Source organism: Amphichorda felina (genome assembly GCF_050947745.1).
Source record: "Amphichorda felina strain 45539 chromosome Unknown scaffold_1, whole genome shotgun sequence".
Classification (NCBI taxonomy): domain Eukaryota; kingdom Fungi; phylum Ascomycota; class Sordariomycetes; order Hypocreales; family Bionectriaceae; genus Amphichorda; species Amphichorda felina.
The window spans coordinates 1,989,953-2,013,422 of record NW_028145049.1 but is presented as its reverse complement, the minus strand read 5'-3'; the positions used below and the strand labels follow the sequence as shown (position 1 = coordinate 2,013,422).

General features: G+C 55.8%; 7 protein-coding genes and 1 non-coding gene across 8 annotated transcripts; 5 read left to right on the top strand and 3 right to left on the bottom strand.

Annotated features, from left to right (window-relative positions):
• Positions 1 to 67: 67 nt before the first annotated feature.
• On the bottom strand, positions 68 to 1,222 carry GLC7 (type 1 serine/threonine-protein phosphatase catalytic subunit GLC7; the record flags this gene model as incomplete). The annotated part of the gene is made up of 4 exons (XM_083190146.1): positions 68 to 160; positions 219 to 518; positions 574 to 975; positions 1,043 to 1,222. The coding sequence occupies 4 exons, from the start codon at positions 1,220 to 1,222 to the stop codon at positions 68 to 70; spliced, it is 975 nt and encodes a 324-aa protein (XP_083054005.1).
• Positions 1,223 to 5,068: 3,846 nt separating this feature from the next.
• On the top strand, positions 5,069 to 7,498 carry PMT4 (dolichyl-phosphate-mannose-protein mannosyltransferase; the record flags this gene model as incomplete). Its single annotated transcript, XM_083190145.1, has 3 exons — positions 5,069 to 5,320; positions 5,398 to 7,033; positions 7,086 to 7,498. The coding sequence occupies 3 exons, from the start codon at positions 5,069 to 5,071 to the stop codon at positions 7,496 to 7,498; spliced, it is 2,301 nt and encodes a 766-aa protein (XP_083054004.1).
• A 662-nt stretch (positions 7,499 to 8,160) lies between these two features.
• ACO1O0_000647 (uncharacterized protein) lies at positions 8,161 to 9,312 on the bottom strand (the record flags this gene model as incomplete). Its single annotated transcript, XM_083190144.1, has 1 exon — positions 8,161 to 9,312. The coding sequence occupies one exon, from the start codon at positions 9,310 to 9,312 to the stop codon at positions 8,161 to 8,163; it is 1,152 nt and encodes a 383-aa protein (XP_083054003.1).
• An 810-nt stretch (positions 9,313 to 10,122) lies between these two features.
• Positions 10,123 to 11,107, top strand: ACO1O0_000646 (uncharacterized protein; the record flags this gene model as incomplete). Its single annotated transcript, XM_083190143.1, has 4 exons — positions 10,123 to 10,380; positions 10,403 to 10,591; positions 10,639 to 10,748; positions 10,783 to 11,107. 4 exons carry the CDS (start codon positions 10,123 to 10,125, stop codon positions 11,105 to 11,107), a joined length of 882 nt encoding a protein of 293 aa, XP_083054002.1.
• Positions 11,108 to 14,219: 3,112 nt separating this feature from the next.
• ACE1 (uncharacterized protein) lies at positions 14,220 to 16,559 on the top strand (the record flags this gene model as incomplete). The annotated part of the gene is made up of 1 exon (XM_083190142.1): positions 14,220 to 16,559. One exon carries the CDS (start codon positions 14,220 to 14,222, stop codon positions 16,557 to 16,559), a length of 2,340 nt encoding a protein of 779 aa, XP_083054001.1.
• Positions 16,560 to 17,575: 1,016 nt separating this feature from the next.
• ACO1O0_000644 (uncharacterized protein) lies at positions 17,576 to 18,554 on the top strand (the record flags this gene model as incomplete). Its single annotated transcript, XM_083190141.1, has 3 exons — positions 17,576 to 17,632; positions 17,734 to 18,210; positions 18,315 to 18,554. The coding sequence occupies 3 exons, from the start codon at positions 17,576 to 17,578 to the stop codon at positions 18,552 to 18,554; spliced, it is 774 nt and encodes a 257-aa protein (XP_083054000.1).
• Positions 18,555 to 20,261: 1,707 nt separating this feature from the next.
• MNS1 (glycoside hydrolase) lies at positions 20,262 to 22,442 on the top strand (the record flags this gene model as incomplete). Its single annotated transcript, XM_083190140.1, has 3 exons — positions 20,262 to 20,787; positions 20,855 to 22,194; positions 22,263 to 22,442. 3 exons carry the CDS (start codon positions 20,262 to 20,264, stop codon positions 22,440 to 22,442), a joined length of 2,046 nt encoding a protein of 681 aa, XP_083053999.1.
• Positions 22,443 to 22,734: 292 nt separating this feature from the next.
• On the bottom strand, positions 22,735 to 22,815 carry ACO1O0_000642. The gene has a single exon. It is a non-coding gene; the product is annotated as a tRNA-Ser (tRNA).
• Between the last annotated feature and the right edge of the window lie 655 nt (positions 22,816 to 23,470).

Below are 23,470 nucleotides of genomic sequence, written 5' to 3'. Positions count from 1 at the left end.
GGGGCCGGGGGTATTTATCGCCGTCCGAACCTAGATGAGCAATGAAGTTCGTATAAACAGTTCTCTCTTAGATCTTGGGGTAGTATCGGGAAATGCCCGTATTGGGTCTCTCGAGACGATTGTAGACATACTTTTGTTTCTTCTCAGCAGGCTTCAGGATCTGCGGTGCCAGGCGAGTCAGCTTAAGTGAACAATGGGTGGCCAGCGGATAGACAAACCTGGAATGAGCAGAGCAGACTTTCGTCAACGCTCATCATGGCACCTGCATTGTCGAACTCGCCACAGTAGTTGGGGGCGCTGAACAGGGTCACGAGCTGTCGCTTGGAGAAGAACTCGTAACCGTCTTCAACGACCTGATGCGCACGGCAGATGAGGTCCATGTCGTGCTTCTGTAGGAAACGCGACACGACATCGGGGCCGAACGTGAAGGAGACACCGCGGTCGTTTTCACTCCAACCAGTGATATCCTTGTCAGGATCTGACCATAGCAGGTCACATAGTAGACCGCAGTCGGGGATCTACGGTCAAGTCAGAAAATGAAGCGGTCGGCGGTGCTTTAAGCTTAGTACTCACATCGGTGGGACGCATGACACGGCGGATCTGCTCCATCGAGTTCAGGTCCGGGCTCAGACCACCATGCATGGTGAAGATCTTCTCGTCGATGATAGCGGCGATAGGCAGGCAGTTGAAGCAGTCGGTAAACGTCTTCCAAAGCTTGATGTTGTAACGGCGCTTGCACTCATCGTAGAAGCCGTAAATGCGGTTGATGGAGGCGCACTCGTGGTTGCCTCTCAGGACAAAAAAGTTCTCGGGATACTTGATCTTGTAGGCCAGGAGGAGGCAGATGGTCTCGAGAGACTGCTTGCCGCGGTCAACGTAGTCGCCGAGGAAGAGATAGTTGGCCTCTGGAGGGAAGCCGCCGTACTCGAAGAGACGCAGCAAGTCGTAGTATTGTCCGTGAATGTCGCCGCAAATCTGTGCATCAGGATACCACGGTCAGCCAGGGTCCAAGTGAGAGTCCAGCGAAGTAGGGTGAACGTACCTTGATAGGAGCCTCAAGCTCGAGAAGGATGGGCTGCGAAATGAAGATCTCACGGGCCTTGGTGCAAAGGTATCGAATTTCAGCCTCAAGAAGCTGGACCTGCTTGCCGGGTCGGCTGCCTCGAACTTCGAGGAGCCGGTCGATTATAGAGTCGAGATCGACCTCATGTTGGTCTGCCATCTTAACGAGCCCTCGGAGGAAATTATGGCCCGCGGGAGCAGAGATGGGGGGGGACGCGTTGGGAAATCAAGGGAAACCGGCCGGTGTGCAAAATGGAGCAGCTGCGGGGGAATAACTCGCGGAACGCAGTATATGTTTATCAATGAGACTGATGCTTATGCGCTAAGTCGATGCACTTCGCTCAAACCTGCAGGGCGCGGGGCCGGTTGTTAGCAATTGCAAAACGTCGCACATGCTATTCAGCCATGCCCCGTCTGGGGCAATGGTGACAATTCGGCCGTGGCGGCGGCGAAGGCTGATAAATCTTGCCAGACACGCCTCGAACCGAGTTGTCGTGGCGGGAGGATAAGCGGGGGTTCCGGCGATGGGCGGGCTAAGGCAGGGACTGGGGAATGCGAGGGTGGCCGCCGGGCGTGCCTAGTAGACTCACAGTGAAGTGATCACAGCTCTGGGGGGGTGTTCGTCGCGGCAAAGGTGAACCCGAGCGTGCGCAGAAAACAGCGGGTATGCGATGAATTCAACAAGGGGCGTTTAAAATGGCCTATGGATTAGATCACGACTGTTGAGGTCGTCGTCGTCGTCGTCGCAGTGGCCTCGGTGGGCCGTTGGGTTCGACTGGAACAGAGGGGTCCGTCAGAAAAGGAGGACACCTGTCGTCGTCGCGTCCGTGTGGGATGCAGATAGCGTCGCTGATGAGTGCTTTCTCGTCGCCGTTGTATGTTCGTCCGGGGACGTGTCGCCAGGAAAACTCGCTCGAAGGTTCACGTTGTCGTCAGGGGAGAGGACGGCGATGAAGTCGTATGTGTTGGGGCAGCAGCCTCAAGACTCAGGGTAGAGTCGGGTCGGGTCAGGTCGCCTCGAAAGATGGAGTTCCGAGAGATGAAGAATCGCAGGCAAGAATCAGACTCGAGAGTGTGATTCTTAGGGTACGACACAAGGCGCGCTTTGTGTCTCGTCTCGCTTTGATGGTCTCTGATGGTAGAGGGATGTTGTGGTTATTTTTTTTCTCGCGAGGGAGGGAGGAAGAAGCAGGTGGACTGGTGGGTTTGCCAGCGGTACCTTGGGTGGGCAGTGCCACTAGCAGTGGCTCAAGCGACAGGAGCCAGACCCGGGCGAACCTCAGGGTGGTGATTTCCACTGGTTGACGCAGCCCGCCAGCCCCAGTAGCACTAGCGCGCTCGGGTCCCTGTGTTCCACTGTCCAGTGGTCCACAGTCACCAGAGGGAAGGGGGGAAGGCTGGGCCTGTGAGTGGCCAAGCGGGTTGCTGCTGTCAGCGCCTGAGCAGCTTGTTGCAGCCTGCGGAACCCTCTGGTGCGCCTGGCGCACCACCACGGAGCACCTGGTGCACGGGTTTTCCAGTGGGGTTTGCGACTTGGGGGTCCTAGTTGGGGCACTGGGCCTCTGGCCTCGCCCTGGCGCCCGCGACTCCGGGCTTCCGTTTTGACGACTGCTCCACCAAGTTCGAGATCCAAGCTGCTCAGCCTCTATCCAAGCGCCCCTGGATTCCGGGTCCAGCTTATCCCCTTATGGATATCCATGTTCCAGCATGATAATACTCGTACGTGCAAAACGTGAATCAGTTGTTGCGAGTCTCCTCTTCACACACGCACCGAGATCCACAGCAGTGAATTAGAGGGAGGGGGAGCTCCGATGATCTGATCTCAACGCTCAAGCTCAACACCAGGTATCCTGCAGGCATGCGCCGTCCAACTACTACGTCCCTCCGCGTCTGCAAAGCCCAACTCAAATAGTGCCAATACTACATAATATGTGTATCAACGGCTTTCAGATCATCGCCGTCTCCGGGGCCGGACACTGGAGCTAATGTACGACAGAAGTCAGTCGACTACCTGGTAGTCCGAGTGTCCGAAGTCCTCAACTCCTACTGATCGCCCCCGTCTCCATCCACTCTATGCACCTCGATCAGGGTCTCGTGTTTGCCACCCTCAACACCCGGAAGCATGAAATCGGCCACCAGCAATCGATCACAGCGGCTGGCTGGCTCATTGGATACACAATGAACTCTGGGGTTGCCGAACCCGCTCAAGGTGTGCTGCAATATCAGGCACTCAAAGTAATAATACGCCGTATTTCGGAGAGATTGGGGGTGCGAAGTATTCGTACGAGTAGGATCACACAAGTCGGACGTGCCGTGCCCCAACGCCACCATTCTGGTTTGTGCTTCCTACATCTAGGAATCTCGGCACCTAAAGGGACCATCGGGTCCCTCCGATGTGCCCGAGTCCTGCGACTGTGGCTAACCCGGGCCGCGATGGGGTTACCTATCCACGGCTCACCTGCTCACGAGTCGCGAAAGAAGCTGCGCCCTCTGGATCAGGCCAGTCATGTTCGTATTTACGAAAGACAAACCAGGTCCCTGGGTGAGGTCATCTGTTGGTCACGGCGGATTGGAGCCGTTTGAATCTTGGTGCCAACGTCGTAATATGGCCATTAGTAACGGCTTTCGCTAGGATTCCCAGCAAGGTCATGCTTCAGCCTGTTTACGCGTTGCCCCTCACCATCGTCCGAGTACTAACCTAGTGCCACTATGCATGATGCGGACAAGCGGACGGGAGGGAGGGAGCTACCAATTGCAGCTGATGACAGGAGCTCAACAAATGCGTCTTTGCGTCTTTCCTCATCCCTATTATCACATGACGCATGTTTGACGCTGCCTGCTACCTCCATGGCACGACGACAAACTTGACTCAAATGGTTGAGCGACAATGATAAAGCACCATTGGAGCCAATGGTCGATCCATTGTCATCTCGCCGGGAGGACAATTGAGAGCGAACTATCGGCCGCAGTCCTGGCGCCTTTGGAAACAGACTTTTTCCACTACATCAGGCACCTTGCCACAAGCAGGCCCAGGCAAACCATATTCTCAAAATAGTAGCATTTTGCGCCGACGGTTTCCAGTGGACCACCGGAGCCAGGGTGGTAGGCAGCAGTTAGAGAGAAGCATCTAAAGCTGTGCCTTGGGGTGAGAACGAGTCATAAATACTAGTACCGATAGAGCTCGCTCTGTAACCTGCTCTACTACGTCGTACAACGTGCACTTACGAGTACTACCACTTGGTTGATGCTATCTACGAGTTAGTAGTAGGAACTCACAAACACTATAACGACCGGGAGGAAGAGACTGCCTAATAGCTGTCCTTGCTAATGCCTCTCCTCAAGTGCTTTTCTTGATACTAGTAGTACTACTCGTAGATCAGTTCAGCGAGCTCCAGACCGTCGCCGTGACCTGCTGCCCAAATTGCCAAGCAAGCTGCATGTACGAAATGGGAGTGGGAGGAGCTTCTCCCCCACTGCGCGTCGCAGAGCTTCAAAGCCTCAGAGCCTCAGAACGCGTTTCCAGGCACAACCCTGGCAACCTGGAAGGTACGTACTCTAAATTCGTACACGCCAATTCCAAGGTTCTCGATCACGGAAAAGGAGGCTTCGTCAACAGTGTCTTTTCCATCAACCGGCCATTTTGTTTCCCTTCTGTCCATTCCTTCGCTCCCTTCCTATTTCCTTCATTGTTCTTTGACTGTCCTTGATTGCTTTTAATTCGCCGCCTTCACTTGGACCGTTGGCCCCTCGGCCTCGGCCCGCATTTACTGTGAGTCCGATCTTGGTCCTTCCCCTGCATCATATTAGGTCTTTGTGACCAGGTGGCCGCTACGAAGCTCCCGTCAGCTCCAGACCTGGATTCAGCTCCAGACCTCCAGAGACCTCCAGCTGTGGTTCTTTGGCACCACCGCCTCTCCCATCCTCCCCTTTCGAAGACATCATCCATTGACTCTTGCAACTGGGCAGATCGACCTGCCCAACAAGGCAACGCTGCGCATAGCCCACCATGGCGCGTAGCCAGACGCCGCAGGGCTCCTTGCGGCAGAGAAACGTCCCCAAGAAGGCCGACCCGACTGTCTCGTCGCCCGAACCCGACGTCCAAAAGGTCGCCAGAGTTGTGCAGAAGAAGACCAAGGTCGACAATGAGCGCGACTACCAGATTGCATTTGTTATCATCACGGTGTTGGCTTTTGTCACGCGCTTCTGGGGCATCAGCCATCCCAACGAGGTCGTCTTCGATGAGGTTCACTTTGGCAAGGTGCGTTCAAGTGTCCATCCCAGCACATACCCGTGTTCATTTTCATTTACAAGGCAGCTAACTTTGTGACCTCGCAGTTCGCCTCTTACTACCTCGAGCGGACCTACTTCTTCGATGTGCACCCTCCGTTTGCCAAGCTCCTCTTCGCCTTCATGGGCTGGCTCGTAGGCTACGATGGCCACTTCCACTTCGACAGCATTGGCGACTCTTACATTGACAACAAGGTCCCCTATGTCGCGTTCCGTGCACTGCCAGCCATCCTGGGAGCATTGACCGTGTCGGTGACGTACCTCATCATGTGGGAATCTGGCTACAGCCTACCCGCCTGCATCGTTGCCGCCGCCCTTGTGCTCTTCGACAACGCCCATATTGGCCAGACCCGCCTCATCTTGCTTGATGCGACCCTCGTTCTAGCCATGGCCTGCAGCCTGCTCTTCTACATCAAGTTCTACAAGCTTCGCCATGAGCCGTTCAGCAGGAAGTGGTGGAAGTGGCTCGTCCTGACCGGGTTTGCCTTGTCCTGCGACATCTCAACCAAGTACGTGGGCCTGTTTGCCTTCGTAACCATTGGATCTGCTGTCATCATCGACCTTTGGGACCTGTTGGACATTAAGAGAGCCAAGGGACCCCTCAGCCTCGCCGAGTTTGGCAAGCATTTTGCTGCACGCGCCTTCGGCCTCATCATTTTGCCGTTCCTCTTTTACCTCTTTTGGTTCCAGGTGCACTTTACCATTCTCAACCGATCCGGCCCGGGAGACGACTTCATGACTCCCGAATTCCAGGAGACCTTGAGCGACAATGTCATGTTGGCCAACTCGGTAGACATCCAGTATTACGATACCCTGTCCATCCGGCACAAGGAGACGAGGGCCTACCTCCACAGCCATGACGACCACTACCCTCTGCGATATGATGATGGCCGAGTCTCGAGCCAGGGGCAGCAGGTCACCGGTTACCCGTTCAACGACACGAACAATTACTGGCAGATCCTGCCCGTCAACGATGATCAGCAGACGGGGAGGAATGTCAAGAACCACGACATCGTCCGTCTCAAGCACCTGGGTACTGACAAGATCCTTCTGTCTCACGATGTTGCGTCCCCATACTATCCCACCAACCAGGAGTTCACGGCTGTGTCTATCGAGGATGCCTACGGCAAGCGTGAGAATGACACCTTGTTTGAGATTAGGGTCGAGCATGGCAAGAAGAACCAAGTCTTCAAGTCCGTGTCGAGCCACTTCAAGCTTATCCATAACCCGAGCAAGGTTGCCATGTGGACGCACACCAAACCCCTCCCCGAATGGGGCTACAAGCAACAGGAGATCAATGGCAATAAGCAGGTTGCTGCTAGCTCCAATATTTGGATCGTAGAGGATATACCCTCCATGGCCGAGACTGACGCTCGCCGTAACAAGCCTGAGCGCAAGGTTAAGTCTCTGCCCTTCCTCCAGAAGTGGTTTGAACTGCAGAGGGCCATGTTCTACCACAACAACAAGCTTACGAGCAGCCATCCTTACGCCAGCCATCCTTACCAGTGGCCGTTCCTCATCCGTGGCGTCAGCTTCTGGACGCAGAGCGAGACGCGCCAGCAGATCTACTTCCTCGGTAATCCTTTTGGCTGGTGGCTTGCCAGCAGTCTGCTGGCTGTCTATGCTGGCATCATTGGGGCCGATCAGGTTTCCCTTCGCCGTGGCATCAACGCTTTGGACCATCGTAAGTATTATTTAGAGATATAATACTCGGACGCACTGCTAACTGCTCCCAGGCACCCGGTCTCGGCTGTATAACTCGACCGGGTTCTTCTTCCTCGCATGGGCTACCCACTATTTCCCCTTCTTCCTCATGGGTAGACAATTGTTCCTGCACCACTACCTCCCGGCGCACGTGGCTTCATGCCTCGTGACTGGTGCTCTTCTCGAGTTTATTTTCAACGCAGATTCCGCCGATGAAGAGGCCGTTTACGGAGGCAAGGCTGGGCCCAAGAAACACGTCACCGCTCGCGAAAGATATGTCGGCCAGAGCATGAAGGGAGCTTGGATTGCTTGCGCCGTGGTTCTTGCTATCGCTGTCGCGGGCTGGTACTTCTTCCTGCCCCTTACCTACGGTTACCCTGGGCTTTCAGTTGAGGAGATCAAGATGAGGAAGTGGCTTGGCTACGACCTTCACTTCGCCAAATAGATGGCAATAATGGTGGTTTATAATCATTGAAGTGCTGCATGGGCGGAGGCACCACTCAGGGACAACGCTCTTAATTTTCAGACCATCTCCTCTCCAGAGCAATCTCTTATAGCGATGCTTGGCGCCAGGAACAATAACAGCAAAATGACAGGATCAATATCCTGCTACTCACACATAAAAATGGCTACGGAACATGGGGTGTCGCAATGTCTAGCTTGACAAGACCTTTCATGACAGCTTGCACGCTGTCAAATGGAAGATTTTCATGTCCTGATGGTGGACATTTTTCATGTATCTATATAATGCAGGCTGGGCATCTGACGCTGTTTATGACGGCTCATCTCAACAGAGACTTTTGACTCTAGTTGCTGGCTTTGGGGAGATGTCACGAGGCAATAGCCTTGGTGGATTCCCGTGAGCCGTGAGGTAGTGAACTGAGGGTATAAGTGATATATTAATGCAGTGCGATACTCCTGAAAGACATGTGTTAGCAAGAGGCAAATGTAGGCACGACTTTAGACCCGGGAGAAGAAGCATTGCTCCCTTTACACCCAAACCACAAACGAACAAAGCAAAGATGAAAAAGGGGGGAGAGCTCATGTGGCGTATCTTGGAATCAACCTCGGGGATTCCCCTAGGGGAGGACACGGCATCACGACAGCCTACTCCTCCTGGGGGACGGGCTCACCTTTGGTGACAGCCTCGCCCTGGGGGGTAGCCTCGCTCTGGGAGACAGCCTCGTCCTGCAAGGCTGGCTCGTCCTGTGGGACAGCCTCCCTCAGAAGACTCCACGGGCGGTTCCGGCGCCTTAGGACTGTCCGTTCAAAGAGCATCCTCTCGACTCTCTCATACTCTTCGTCATCGACTAGGATCCTCCTGTGCAGCTCCATGGGCAACACGCCCAGGCGGCTCCTGCGCATACCGCGCTTCATGTACCACCTGGCCTCCCCGCCGCCCCAGCCACCCGCTATTCTAAGGAACTCGTCGATATGGTGCTCGCGCCACTCGATCTCGGTGATGGCCTGCCAGAGGCGGGTGTTGGCTTCGTGCGACCCATGGTCCCAGACGCGCATCTCGAAGAGCTCTGGGCCAGATGTGAACTGCCAGTCTGGGTGGGCCACGGTGCCGTAGACGAGGTGGCGCATGATGGGGATGTTCCTGGCCAGGAAGTCTCGGATTTGTTCGGTGGGGGTGCTGGGGTCCATGTTGAAGGATTGGCGGATGATGGCGAGGCGGATCTCGCCTTGCTCGGTAAAGGGGGCATAGAGCGGCGGGTTGTTAGGAGGCGGGTTAGGGGGCGGGTCGGGAGCTGGTACATTGGCATTTGGCTCGTTACTCTCTGGTTGGTTATCGTTCTGCCCGATGGCATCGATGACGGCCTGGCCCCATTCTCCAATTTGGTCTTCCGGCTCTCGTCCCCCCTGGTCTTGCTCATCTTGACCCTCCTCCTGATCTTCACTGTCGTCCTGTTGACCATGCTTAGGGGCCTCTTCCTCCTCTGGCAAATCCTCCACCGTACCAGGCACATTCTTGGTATCCTCGTCCTCAGAGTCGGAAGAGTCGGGAGAGAATGCCGAAGTGGGGCCTTCCACACGACGAGGTTGAGACGGAGCTGCCTCAAATACTGTTACTGGAGCAGTAAGTGTTAGCTCGTAGGGATTGGGGTTGCGCACTTGCGAAGAGGACGCGGCGCTGCCACTGACCTCGCTGTGGACCTGAGCCCGTTGAATCTGGCCTTTGCGTGTAGTTGCAGGAAAGCTCTGGATCCTACTCGCATTGTCCGATAGGCCCGGTAGGGGCTCGGGAACGTTCATGTGCAATAGGTCAGTAGACCGCCTCCGAATGGACCATCTGCTCGCTCTTGGAGTCCCTGGCGGAGCAGCTAGTTGGGATGTGACCGCCTCTAATGAGGTGTCGTGGGCAGCAGAGTCACGAGCGCGCAGGATGGCGTTGACGGCCTGGGGAGAGCCATTGTTGATCCATGCCAACACTTCTCTCTCGCCACGAGCCGGAGGGCAGACGGCAGGTCTCTGGGGTTGGGTGGCGTTGTTGAAATTGCCATTGCTTTGCTGAGTCCCGGGAGCGACAGACCGGCGACGACGTCTAAAACGCCAAAGAGGCATGGTGGGTTCGTTGATATGTTTTGTATGTTTGTATGGGCAAGTAACAGGGCAAAGAAGCTTGGGGGTAGGATCTGTGTATGGGAGTCTTCTAGAAAGAAAGCAGGATATGTTTATATCTATACGTTTGTATGAACACACTACTAGAGTAGTGATTCAAATATTCCTGAACAAATGGATGAACAAAGACGTCTTCAACGGATATGATGAACAATACATACCCCTTTGTCTTATAAATGTAGACAGGGCCGAAACATCACGAACAGACGGGTGCCTTTGTTTTTGACTGGTAAGTAGAATGTTCAGATGGAACACCACAGCGAATATCTTGTCTGTTCGACGAACACCTTCTGCTGAACACCAAGACGGTCAGGGTATATATATCGTCCTTCGCATCATGTCGATTTCCATCCACACCAAACCTCTCAACGGCAAGGACTTTGCTACCAGATCACTAGACCAGTGCAAAGCCTTTTGCCTTGACAGCAGCTTTTGACATTCACAATGGATCGGCAGGACCGAGACAAGACTCCCAAGAAGGGCTTCTGGTCTTCTCTGGCCAAGCCCTTCAAGAAAACCCCCAAGGAGCGGCCCGAGTTGCCCTGGGGCTCCAACTATGTGCCTGCGGACCCTTACCGGCCCCACGGCCCTCAGCTAGCACCGCGGCCGACCACAGCTCCTGGGTTCTCCTATTTCCGCGAACCCAGGAGACATGGCGCAAACGTGCGACCGGGCGACGCAACCCGCGTCCCCGAAAAGCAGGTGAGTAGTAGTTCTTCATCAGGAGCGAGCTTCCATTACCGTGGCGTGGGTTCGCGCCCGGTGCCCTTCCCTCGAACTCATGATGGGCACGCGAGCCATGCTCATCACCGCCCTCAGAGTGGCCCTCAGGAAAGCCCCCAAAAAAGTCCCCAAAGGAGTCCTCAGGGGGCCCGGTTTCCCCAGGACCAGAAAGGGGTTCCTAGCTATGCCCGTAAGTTGGCTCGAAGCTATACTGAGCGACCTGAGAAAAGCTCCTAGGGGACTCAGCTTCCCGAGGTCCAGGAATGGGTCCGCAGCTATACTAAGGGTCCTCAGAGTAGTCCTCGAGATGACCTCAAGCTCCCCCAGGATCAGGAGCGCGTTCGTAGGTATGCCGATCGATGGGTACGTAACTTCACTCAGAGACCTGAGAGCGGCCCTCAAGCCGCCGCCCAGCTTCCTGAAGTTCAAGAATGGGTCCGCGGATATACTGACTAGCCGAGCAGGAACACGCAGGCGGCGCCCCGATCTCGCGCAGACAACAACAAGGACGGCGACGAGGACCCATTTGCTGACTTTTCATGGTATGGATTCGTGGAAGAGGACCGGTCTCAAAACCAAGGTGCTCGGAGTCGTCATCCCCGGGAAGCAAGCCGGCCCCAGCCTTCCTCTGCCAAACGGCGATGAGGTGGTCCTGTCTCTCAAGCGCCGAGCTTGGAACCCACCCTGGGATGGTCTCATTGATTGAGGATCAGACCGGGATCGGGGTAGAGGACACATTGTCAATCTTTGTCCCCCTTGTTCGCGGCGCAGGTGCTGTTTGCGAGAGGTCCGGCACAGCCACAGTGACACAAGAAGGGCCTTGTCAGCCATTTTGCCAAAAGAGTACATGGTGTCGATATGTTCTGCAGCTTTCGTTAATAGAGTGTCAATTTCCTTTGTTAAAGGCAAATTTCCATGATTGATCAATCGATCGTGATTGTGATGTGGTGATTGGATGTGACCATTGTATCGGGCGCCCAGACGTGACAATTGAACTGTATACAGGTCAACTCGCAAGGAGGGAGTAACGGCTGAGGATTGAACTTGTGGAGTCTGCATAGTTCTGATCTGTCCCCAAGTCCCAGGCATCCCGTTCCGACTTGAGTGATCTCAAACCCCTGGTCATGATATTGATGAGGAGTGACTAGAATTCGGCTGCCTTGTGACGATGGGTCTTGGAGGACAGACTCGGCCCCAGTGCGTTCGTAAACCTTGGACATGAGTTCGTCAGCCCGGGCCAGAAATTTCGCGGCCTAAGGCCCATGTGGATCTGGTTAGGACTGCCGTCTCGCCGTTGACACTATCTTGGCCGTACCTCACGATCCCGAGGCCGTGATGACCAGATCGGCGCACGAGCCCCACGGATCGGGATGGTGATCGGGGAAGGGCTGCACAGTACGAGTACTCGTAATACTACTCGTACCAGCCAGTCTGGCACAGATGGAAACCAACTGCTTGTGAACATACTATGTAGCCAATGTACACGTAACCATGCATAGTACGCGTGGAGCGGCGTAAGAGTAGGGACACTGCAGGGGCGGTTCGAAAATGGATGCCTTGAGGCTCCCAGAAATGCAACACCATGCCAAGACATGGAGTTGGGCAAGTGATCGTAGGTTACAGGCTGCTCCATTTCCGTGCGTCTCATTGGGCGACATGCATGGTATAGGGCTGAGGTCTGAGAAGCAATGCAGGGTGTGTTGGACCGTCGGGGGCAGTTGGTTGATGCCGGTGGTCACGGTTTGTGACAACTGTTGTTCGGTTCAAGCCAAGGCCCGCGATGGACGGTGAGCAACGGATCTCTGCAAGTCCGCAACGATACGTGTTTTGTTTTGTCCGCCAGCGGCTGGGTTCCTCTCCCGCCCATGTCTCATGGTCCAGCCCTACCAACAAGACATGCATGCCCAGGGACAGGATTGACGAAAGATTGTTTTGTCGACCTATCAGACATGTTTGTGGTGGGCCCTGTGAACCAGCGATGGCATGTTCTCTCTCTGACCGGTTGTAATGGCGGTGGCGGCGGCGGTGTCAGTCCACGATGAGTGGGGAGTGTACTGCTGCAAGACGGGGTTCAACACAGCCTCCAAATACTCCGAGTGCCATCCATCTGTCCCTAACCAAGGATAGGGAGCGTTGACGATGGCGGCCGATGGATGGTTGTGGGCGATCCCAGATGCAGCCCACCAGCAATGCAGCGACGCAGCAATGCAGCAATGCAGCGCTGGACTCCTGGAGCGCTGCAAGCAGTGACGGCATGGCCTGATGAGAGCCAATGACCCCCGCTGGGACGGACTGAGAGTCTGACGACTGGCCGACTGGCCGACTGACTCCACGGGGGCTGCAGGTGCGATTGATTCAGACTGAGTTGATCAAATTATCCCTGGTCAAGGCGTTTTGGTAGGCTGGGCATTCAGTCGAGGCCCTGCCATCTTTCAGGGTCGGTCACGACGACCTCCAGGATGGGTAGTCCTCAACATTGCGCGGGCTCGAGGCCAGGTCCCAAAACCGGCTTGGACATCGTGGTGTCTCGTCCAGCCCTGTCCAAACATCGATGGGAATTTGTCTGCCTTCGGCCTCACATATGCAGGACGGATGGACGCGCAAGATGCTCTTCTTGGCAGTTGTTTGGGACGACGAGATCCAAGTCGGATGGGCGGAGTTGAGCTAGGACTCTGGGGGGGCAGCTTGCTTGTGTGCCAGACAGTCGAGAGTGTCCTGTCCTGAGCGTCCTGGGCGTCCTGAGCGGTTCTCTGCAGTAGGACGAGTACTGTCCGCCGTATCGTCCGAGCGAGAGCCGCCCGCACATGTGCTTAGCAATGGCCACAGCTGGTGATAGTGCTCCTAGTCGTGTTTGTCAGCGATGCTTAGCAGACACTACCTCAAACCCCTAGTGAACCTGGCAGGGGTTGTAATCCTCCCCACAGCTACGCCTCAGCAATCAGGCCGTGATTGGCTGGGCACTCCAGGCAGCAGCGCGCGCGGGCTGAGGTCTGCCTCAGCGTTTCTCAGCAAACGACACTGTACGGAGTCGAGCGGCCAGATACGAGTACGTATTATCCGTACTTCGTGCGAGTACATCACCACCATCCTTAGGCCTCCGCTTTTGTCTCACTCTCGCCCATCTCCCTCCCATCTCTGACATCTTCTCTCTCAACTCCGCCTGTCCTGCGTCTTCTCCCAGACTCTCCCAGACTCTCTCACTGCACGGCCAAACTCAACCAATCCCCAGCGCCCTCCCACCGTGTAGCACTGTGCTTGTCTCACTGTGGACCGGCCGCCAGCGTTCGGGCTCTTTATCCCCCCTTCTCCGGCTCGTGTTGGATCACCGCTTCACTCGCCTCAAATAATTGTCCATTTCCTCCCGTATCCATCCAGCGCATCCATCCCCTCCTTTCGTGATTGCATCTCCTCTCAGACATTTCGGTTCATCGCTTCTGTTTCGGAATTCCGTCGTTAGGGGGACAATCGACTCAGGCTAGCGCATCCTCGCTACCTGCTCTCGCTGTCTGCCCTCACCTCACTTCTTCCGCCTTCCATCACAATCTGGAAGCGCTCTCTCGGTACGACACGATCTCTTATCCTCCTCGCGGTCGTCTTGTCTTCTTGTCTCCTCATCGACGATTGGTCGCGCCCCCGATCAAACCTACATCTATCCCTGTTCGGCTGGAGTCTTGCTCGCAGCGTGACTCACTCCCGACAGACCTCGACTCGACTCCTGAGGGGAGTTTGCATTCGACCATTCAAAGCTAACACCCCTCGTCGCTAGAAAGTGACAGGACCGGCGCCTTTGTTCTTCCATCGTCACCTGATAAGCCGTCATGTCTCTTTCTAACCCTCGCCGCCGCTCTGCTGCGGCTCCTACCGAGTCGGGGACGGACATGTCTCTTAAGACGTCCATGACCCTCCGCAAGGGCGCTACCTTTCACTCGCCCACCTTTCCCACTCCCGCGGAGGAGCAAACTTTCCTTCCCCCTCGCCTGCCTCGGTCCCATAGCCACATGGCTGACGTCGTCGACGCCAACCGTCGTCGTATCGCCTTGACTCTCACTGAGATCGACGAGGCTCTGTCCCTTGAGAAGCTCTCGCTCTCTGCTGAAGACGAACAGAAGGGCCCTCTTCGCGACACAAGCCTGCCTGTCCCCCGTGGCTTCCTCCCCCTCAACCCCGTCATGGACAAGGACAGCCAGAGGCGAGTCCTTCGCCCTCGCTCTGTGCGCCGCGCCAACAACCACCCTTCCGACAGCGGCATCGGCTCATCTCTCTGCTCTACCTCCACCAATGACAAGGGCGATACAGTCGAAGGCTCCAAGAAGAAGACCAAGAAGCAGGGCTCCGCCGCTGCCATCACTAGGTCGCCTGCCTCTGCCAACGTGGGGGGGCTTCCCAGCCTTGGACCCAAGGCGGTGAACCGCATCCATGAGCACACGCTCGGCCCTCTTCTCGAGAGGACCCAGCTCAAGGACTTTGAGCCCATCGTCCTCGACATCCCTCGGCGCATTCGCTCCAAGGAGATCATCTGCCTTCGTGACCTTGAGAAGACACTTCTTTTCATGGCTCCGGTAAGTCAGCTTTCAACTGATCCTGGTGTTTGGGGAGATACTTATCGGACGTTGCTCGTAAAGGAGAAGTCAAAGACCGGGATCCTCTACCTCGACTTCTGCCTAACCTCGATTCGATGCATCCAAGCGACCGTGGAGTACCTCACCGACCGCGAGCAAGTTCGGCCCGGCGATCGACCTTATACTAACGGATATTTCATCGACTTGAAGGATCAACTTCTGCAGTATGGGAGGGACCTCGCCGCCTCCAAGGGCGACGATTCCATGGACATCGACCAGTATGTACCGCGCTTTGTGCCGCTTCAAACCCGAGCTAACCCAACCCCAAGAGCCGACGAGATCCAGCTCTACGGCGGCATGTCTGAGAATGGCCGCCCGGCGGAGCTTGTCCGCATCAAGAAGGACGGAACCGTCATCTCCATGGCTACCGGTAAGCCCATCGACATCGCCACCACCGATGGTCCCATTCAGTTCAAGCGCTCTCTCAGCGAGCAGCGTGAGGACGAGGAGGAGATCATGCGCTCTATGGCCCGTCGCAAGAAGAATGCCACCGCCGAGGAGCTGGCGCCCAAGAAGTGCCGTGAGCCCGGCTGCTTCAAGGAATTCAAGCGCCCTTGCGATCTGACCAAGCACGAGAAGACCCATTCGCGTCCTTGGAAGTGCCCCATCCCCACGTGCAAGTACCACGAGTTTGGCTGGCCCACCGAGAAGGAGATGGACCGCCACGTCAACGACAAGCACTCGGACCGGCCAGCCATGTTTGAGTGCCAGTTTAAGCCTTGCCCTTATAAGTCCAAGCGCGAGTCCAACTGCAAGCAGCACATGGAGAAGGCCCATGGCTGGAACTATGTCCGCACCAAGACCAACGGCGGCAAGAAGCTCCCTGCCAATTCGCCCAGTTCCGTGCACCAGACGCCACCGCTGGGCCACGTCTCTACCCCCTCGGATGCCTACAGTGTGCCCACACCCCCGCAGGACAACCATCCTGTCCAGGCCATGCCCAATGACTTCCCCCTATACCAGACCGAGGCCGACTGGCTTGATTCCTACGGCCGGTCCCAGGACAACGTGGAAGGGATGGACTTGACCCTGGAGCATCTCTCGCCTTCATCGGCTGTCTCATACGATCAGTACCCCCCGTATCAGAATGGCTCACAGTTCATCATCACGGATGAGGATATCTACGCTGCCACGGCTCGGATCCCGAATCAGCAGCTGCCTACTCCTGATGGATCCACCCTGTACAACAAGATGATGCCCCGGCAGCATCTCCCACTGCACCAGCCGCAGTCCTTCGACGCTGCTCAGCACTTCCATACCCCTCAAGTCCCCGCCCCCCACTTCTCCCCCAATGCCCAGCACAACGCGATGCTGTACACGCCGCCCGAGCAGATCGAAGATGGGTACGATGATACGTTCAGCGGTGTGGACGGGGCGGACTTCCAGCTCTTCCCCGCCAACATGGGCAAGGGCAACAGCATGCAGCCCCTCTTTGGCGAGGTGCCCAGCGCCGACATGGGATTCTCGCAGACGTCGCAGCCTGAGATTTTCCAGCAGATCGACCTGTCGCAGCTTGACTACCAGAACTTCCACGAGTAAGAAGCTGGAAGAGGAGTAAGAGGTGGCGGACTCCGGAACCTAGACACGCTTAGCGGGCGATTTGTGTATTACATTTTTTTTCCGGTTTGAATTCTTTCCTGTCTATGAAGTAATGATGTTGTTTTTGAGGATGCTGCTGCCATGACGAAAGTGGTGCGCTATCAGGGACATGAAGCATATGTCTTGTTTCGAAAGATGGTTTCACATTATTCCTCATTCATATGGCGGAGGGCAGCTCTAGAATGCGCTTAATTCCAGCAAAGGCCGAGGGTGATGGAATGGAACAATGGAGACGAGAATGACTAGATGAGGATCGAGGATCATTCTCTCTAGGAAGAGATGCCTGCTCTCGGGACAACAATTTAGCTTTGAAGAACAGACTCCATTCACACTATCTGAGACTATTTCTGCTACCAGTTATGTGGATCTCATTGATGAGACCTAATTTTGAAGCCCTTCCAAGATATTACCCATAAGCATGTGAAGATTGTAGGACGGGTAGGGCGTGAGTGAGGCGTGACCTCCAATCGGGCGCTAATCCCCCGCAAATCGCCGGGCAAAGTGGGGGGTGAGGGGCAGGGCATCAAACTCCAGGGTGTTGGAGGCCTGAAGAACAGATCCTCGAATACTATAACGATCGAACTGATTGGTATTCCGGAGATGGTCTGACTGGACGTGCCTCCTCACGGGCTGGGAGGCTGAGTGTGCTTGGAAGCAGCAACACTTGTGAGGATTGGGTTCCAGGTTGGGCATAATTCGAGAGCTTAGTGGGAGGGCAGCAGTGACGGATGCGGCGTCAGAGCGTTGCAGGCGCCTAAAGACGGTATGGGACGTGAGCGCCACCTCTACCGTCGAGCTCCCAAGAGCTCCAAAAGCATGAAATAAAGCCTAGCTGATTCCAAGTTGCTTTCCCCCTCTCCAACCTGCAGTGGAAATATCTTGCCAGCGGGATCCTCGCTGGCGTCTGATCCACCTTCACCCCTCAATTTACCCCCTCTCCAAATACTATCACCGCCATGGGGTCACAAGGCGGATCCCAAGAGGAGATCAGGGTCCTGGTGACGGGCTTCGGGGTAAGTCGCCTCCCGCCCTCGCTTCTCCGCACTGGGAGGCGCGCACAGACAGACAAGATGGCAGATGTGCTAACGTGTGTGGGGGATTGATTGACAAACAGCCGTTCCGCGAGCAGTACCCCGTCAACCCGTCCTACGAGATTGCGCGACGTCTGCCCGAGTACCTGCCCCCGCGGCGGGCCAAAGATCCCTCGGCGCGCAGCGACGTCCCTGCTGAGCAGACAGCCGCGGTGCCCGACGTGCCGGTGCGGATCGTGGTACACCCGGAGCCCATACACGTGGGTTACCGGCGGGTGCGGGAGCTGGTGCCCACGTTCTGGGACCGCGCCGACGGCGGCGGGAGGACCGAGTACGACCTGGCCGTGCACATCGGCATGGCTGGCCCGCGGCCGCACTACCAGATCGAGCGGAGGGGCCACCGCCAGGGGTACAAGTCCAAGGACGTGGACGGCAAGATGCTGGCCGACGAGGACGAGGGCGGGCACGGCAGCGAGTGGGTGTGGTACGGCTGCCCGGACGAGCTGGAGTCGGACCTGGACATGGTGGACGTGCTGGGCCGCTGGCAGGGCCTCAGCCCGGTGAGTCTCTCCGATATACACTTGCTACCTACTTCTCGACCTACCTTTACGCAGGTAGGTAGGTAATTAGTCAAAAGGGCAGAACTGACACGCCTCCACGACAGAAGGACGCGGACCTGCGCATCTCGGACGACGCCGGCCACTACCTGTGCGACTTCATCTACTACTCGAGCCTGGCGCACCTGTGGAAGCAGCAGCGCCCGCGCAAGCTGACGTTCCTGCACGTGCCGGCCGACGCGTCGGAGAGGAACGTGGCGCTGGGCCGCGAGCTGGCCGTCAACCTGATCCGGGCGATGGTGGATAGCGAGCTGGGCCGACGGAGGATGGAGGTGGCTGCGAAGTGAGAGACAGCATAGGTGCCTACAGATGCTGTTACTATGTGCATTGATATAAGAGACCACTGGGTAATTTGGCTGCGGGAACGCATAGCGGGAGTTGGATAGCATAGGAATCATTGCCCATGCAGCAGCAGGAGTTCGGACGTACATGCATAGCATAGGCATAGACACGGGCATAGCCGAGTCCGTCGGACTTCCTGCCAACATCATGATTCATGAGAACCCCTTGCTCCCCGAGGCCGAACCAGCTGGTTACACCAGGTCAAACAAATAAATCTCCCCAACAGTTTGCCCAAAGAGTAAACAGACAGTATTAGTGCACGTTAGTAGGAAGGGACCTTTCGCGGCTGGCCATGGTTTTCTAGGCCTTTGACTGCCCATCAGCCCGGCCGACCCGGGGCCGCAACGGCCACAGCATCCCCGAGGCCCGCCACACCCGCCATGGTCGCAGCCAAATTATTGCCTCGCAGTATTCGTACACAGAAGGTAACTAGGTAGTAAGTAGTACACATTAACTTCGGCGACCAAGCCACAGGGTCGCCGACCCCGTTGCATAACGTTTCCGGGCCACTTAGTCAGGCGATTGGAATTCCACTGGACCGACGTAGTATATAATAAATCGATGGCCTCCATAGCTCCCCCAGCTGGGCCCATCGCCGACCGATCATCACCACCTACACATTCTCCCAAGCATCAAGCATAACTCGCCGTCACCATGTGCAAGAAGGCCGTCTGCGACACCTGCAGTGAGTCCCTTCCCCTGATGTGCTCTCCCCCTCGAGAGACCACCAAACCGTTCGGATGAGACTGACAAATTGCCGCAGAGAAGGCGACGTGGTGGGGCTGCGGCTCGCACGTCCCCATGGTCATGGACAGCGTCCCCGAGGAGGAGCGCTGCACCTGCGAGCCCAAGGTCGAGCGCGACGGCAAGGAGTATCCCCCCATGGCCAAGCAGCCGGCGTGACTAGTGCAGGGCGCCACGGTGCTGGGGCTCGCGGCTCTGGGGCTGTGGGCAAAGCGCTGGATAGGCGGCTGAGGGGTCGTCGCGGGGAGTTTCTGGATGTGCGGTGGTGACGATGGGGGAGCAGCAGCACCACCTATCATGGAGGAGTACGAATAGGGAGACGGCGTCGAGCCAGCCGTATAGAAGCGGTGAGATAGTTGTTCAGACAGCTTCTACGTATCATATACGACTTGTAAAACACAGAGTTGCTTCAGAACATTTAAAGCAAAGTTCCAAGACTGCCGTTAGAATGAGAAGACTCCGGTATCACGTCGGTTCATGGCTACCTGACTGCCGTTAGGATATGTAGGTGTTCAATGAGACCAGATAGCAAGGGCTTATCCTAGAACCTACCTACTATGTACGGATACCTACAGCGGCAGTAATACGAATAGCGATAGACTTGGTGATTCAGTGATGCGCCCCGCCACACCGTTGAAGGACCTCCCTGGGACGGCAGCGCCACAACGCTGGTTGGCTGGCTGATTCAGCCATCTCCAAACGGCAAGAACGTCGTCGCCCAGATCGTCACCGTGTTCACTTCCCACGCCAGCTCGCCGCCCGACTCCTTTCTTGTTCTGTACGAGTAGGAGGCTTGTTGGTTCAATTGCACCGGTTTCTTGCATTGTGTTTCCTGCATCGGCTTTGTTTCCTACGCCTATTCCCGAGTTTATTTCCCTAGTCATGATCAAGATTCAGCCGCCCCAATAATGATTCGCGACCCGTTCGACATCCACCGAAAGAACATCTTCCAGGCCACCGCCTACCGCGCCGCAAACAACATCAGACAGACCGCCGCACAGGTCGGCGCCAATGCCCTCGACATGTCCTTTGGCGTCCCCCGAAATGTCCCCAACTTCAACACCGGCGACCGAGACCTCGAGGACCATGCCTGGTCCTCCCTTCGCGGCGCCGGCGCCCGCGTCCAGGACCGTGTGACAGGCCTCTTCGAGAAGGAGACGCTGCCCATGTATAAGGACAAGCCGTCCTCATATGCGCCCTCGTACCGCAGGAGACCCTGGTGGAGGAAGAAGAGGGTCCTCGGGACCCTTGTCCTTACCATACTGTCCGTCCTGTACCTTTTCGGTTTCTTCTCGAGCTCGTCAGACAAGCCCTCCCGACCCGCGTGGTCGTGGATGGGGCTCGAAACAGACAAGGTGGACTGGGAGGAGAGGCGAGGGCGTGTGGTCGAGGCTTTCGAGCTCAGCTGGGATACCTACGAGCGATACGCATGGGGTAGGTTGCTCCGAGGAACACATACACCCGCCTTCGTAACCAGAAGCTGACCCCAGGCATTACACAGGGTACGACGAATATCACCCAGTCGCAAAGACTGGAAAGAACATGGCCCCCCAGGGTCTCGGGTGGATCATCATTGACTCCCTCGACACCATGATCATCATGAACCAGACCTCGCGTCTGGAGCATGCCCGGGAGTGGCTGTCCACAAAGTTGACCTGGGAGCAGAACCAGGATGTGAGCACCTTTGAGACCACAATCCGCATGCTCGGTGGCCTGCTCTCCGCCCACTACCTGTCCAACGAGTACCCGAATCTGGCCCCTCTGGAAGACGACGACCCCGGGAAGCCGGGCGAGGACCTCTACCTGGAGAAGGCCAAGGACCTGGCAGACCGCCTGGTGAGCGCCTTCGACACGCCGTCTGGCGTTCCCTACGCAAGCGTCAATCTGGAGAAGTTCAAGGGCATCCCCTCCCACGCCGATTTTGGGGCTTCTTCCACCGCCGAGGCCACCAGCGTGCAGCTCGAGTTCAAGTACCTGGCCAAGCTCACAGGTGAGAAGTACTACTGGGACAAGGTCGAGAAGGTTATGGAGGTTGTCGATGAGAACAATGTCAAAGACGGCCTCGTCCCCATCTACATCTACCCCACCAACGGCGAATTCAGGGGCGACAATATCCGCCTGGGAAGCCGCGGCGACTCGTACTACGAATATCTCATCAAGCAGTACCTGCAAACTAACAAGGAGGAGCCCGTGTACGAAGAACTCTGGAAAGAGTCCATGGACGGCATCCGGAAGCATCTCATCACCTATACTCAACCCTCCGGCTTCACCATTGTCGGTGAACGGCCCAGCGGGTTGGACAACCCCCTGTCTCCCAAGATGGACCACCTTGTCTGCTTTCTCCCCGGCACCATTGCCTTGGGTGCAACTGGAGGCCTTACCGAGGCGGAAGCCCGTAAGCTTCCCACCTGGTCCAAGAGAGACGAGGACGACATGCAGCTCGCCCGAGAGCTCATGCAGACGTGCTGGGGCATGTACAAGTACATGGCCACTGGGCTCGCTGCGGAAATCACCTACTTCAATATTGCCGACCCCCCGCCACCAACATCCGCACCGCACAACCCCCCTGCGGACTTTGACGCTGACCCGGGTGCGGAGTGGCGGAAGGACTTCTCCGTCAAGGCCAACGACGTGCACAACCTGCAGCGGCCCGAGACAGTCGAAAGTCTGTTTTACATGTGGAGAATCACTGGCGACGTCAGGTACCGGGAGTGGGGATGGGAGATGTTCAAGTCATTTATCCAGTACACCGCTGTCGAGGATAACGGTGGCTTCACGAGCTTGTCCAACGCCAACGTCATCCCACCCAAGATCAAGGACAACATGGAAAGCTTCTGGCTGGTACGTCCGCCCCCATACACACGGGTGTCCCCAAATCTTGCACAAGCAATACTGACTTATCATGACAGGCGGAGACTTTGAAGTATCTTTACCTCTTGTTCTCGGAGGATGACCTACTGCCTTTGGACAAGATTGTCCTCAATACCGAGGCCCACCCTCTACCCAGGTTCAACATGGGACCATTATTTTCAACAGGATGGCAGCGAAAGCCCCGCGACTCGCAAGGCAACATTGCTACGAGTACGTGAGAGCGGGCGGTGCACGATTGCGTAGCGTTTATTGGACATTTGCCAGATAGAATAGAAGAAGCAGCGTCTACCGTACATATTGATGAAATGGAAATACTATCAATAACAAAACCGTGTCCCAAGTTACGAAACCCGACTTGCCAAGCGTTCTTTTATAATGACAACTAACGCCATGCCAACGCCGGCTTCAGAAAATAAAGGCAGAAAAAAGGTTGTTTACTGTATTACGCTATAATATTATAGTTGAGGCAAAAACAAATACCGGGAGCAAAAACAAAAGACAAAAAAGAATCGACAAGAGAGAGATTCGAACTCTCGCGGGCGAACCCAACAGCTTAGCAGGCTGTCGCCTTAACCACTCGGCCATCTTGCCGCCAGATGAAATCCACCTTCTAGTGGATCTTGAACAACTTTAGGCAATTTTTGTACATAAGCCTAGAATCTAAAGCTAGGTGAGTTTGGGCACCAGCCTTGTGAATAGAGCAACACCAGGAATAGGGCTATACTGCACGTCTTTAGCATTGTTGGCTGAATATCCTAACTAGCTCAAAGGAATGCACACCTACGAATACGGGCTGGCTGATATCCAGTCTCAACGTACAAAGTACGTACTTTTGTGCTAATTGATGCATATAGGAACCACGACTATCTATTCTGTAGATATTATCCCATTTACCGTTCAATATGCTCTCCGACTATAGATTCTAATATCATCTTAACGAATGAGTTGTAAATATCTCCTTACGGTGCCTTCAACTCAGTAGTCAATTCGCCGCCATACATATATATATATATATATGGGGCCTCATATGAAACTGCCATTCAATATATTGCTTTGGGTGAGTGATAGGCACTGGTACTTCATTTTTTTCGGTTCAATCCTTGATGCAATGTGTCAAGTGAAAAAAGTACTAAAGTACTGAAAGGATGGATTGACGTCACGGCGAGAATTTACGAAGCACCAGGCCGTCGAGAAAGGCAGGTAGGTCAGGTAGGTTGTTGCCGCGTGCCGGCGGAGGCCCCGGGAG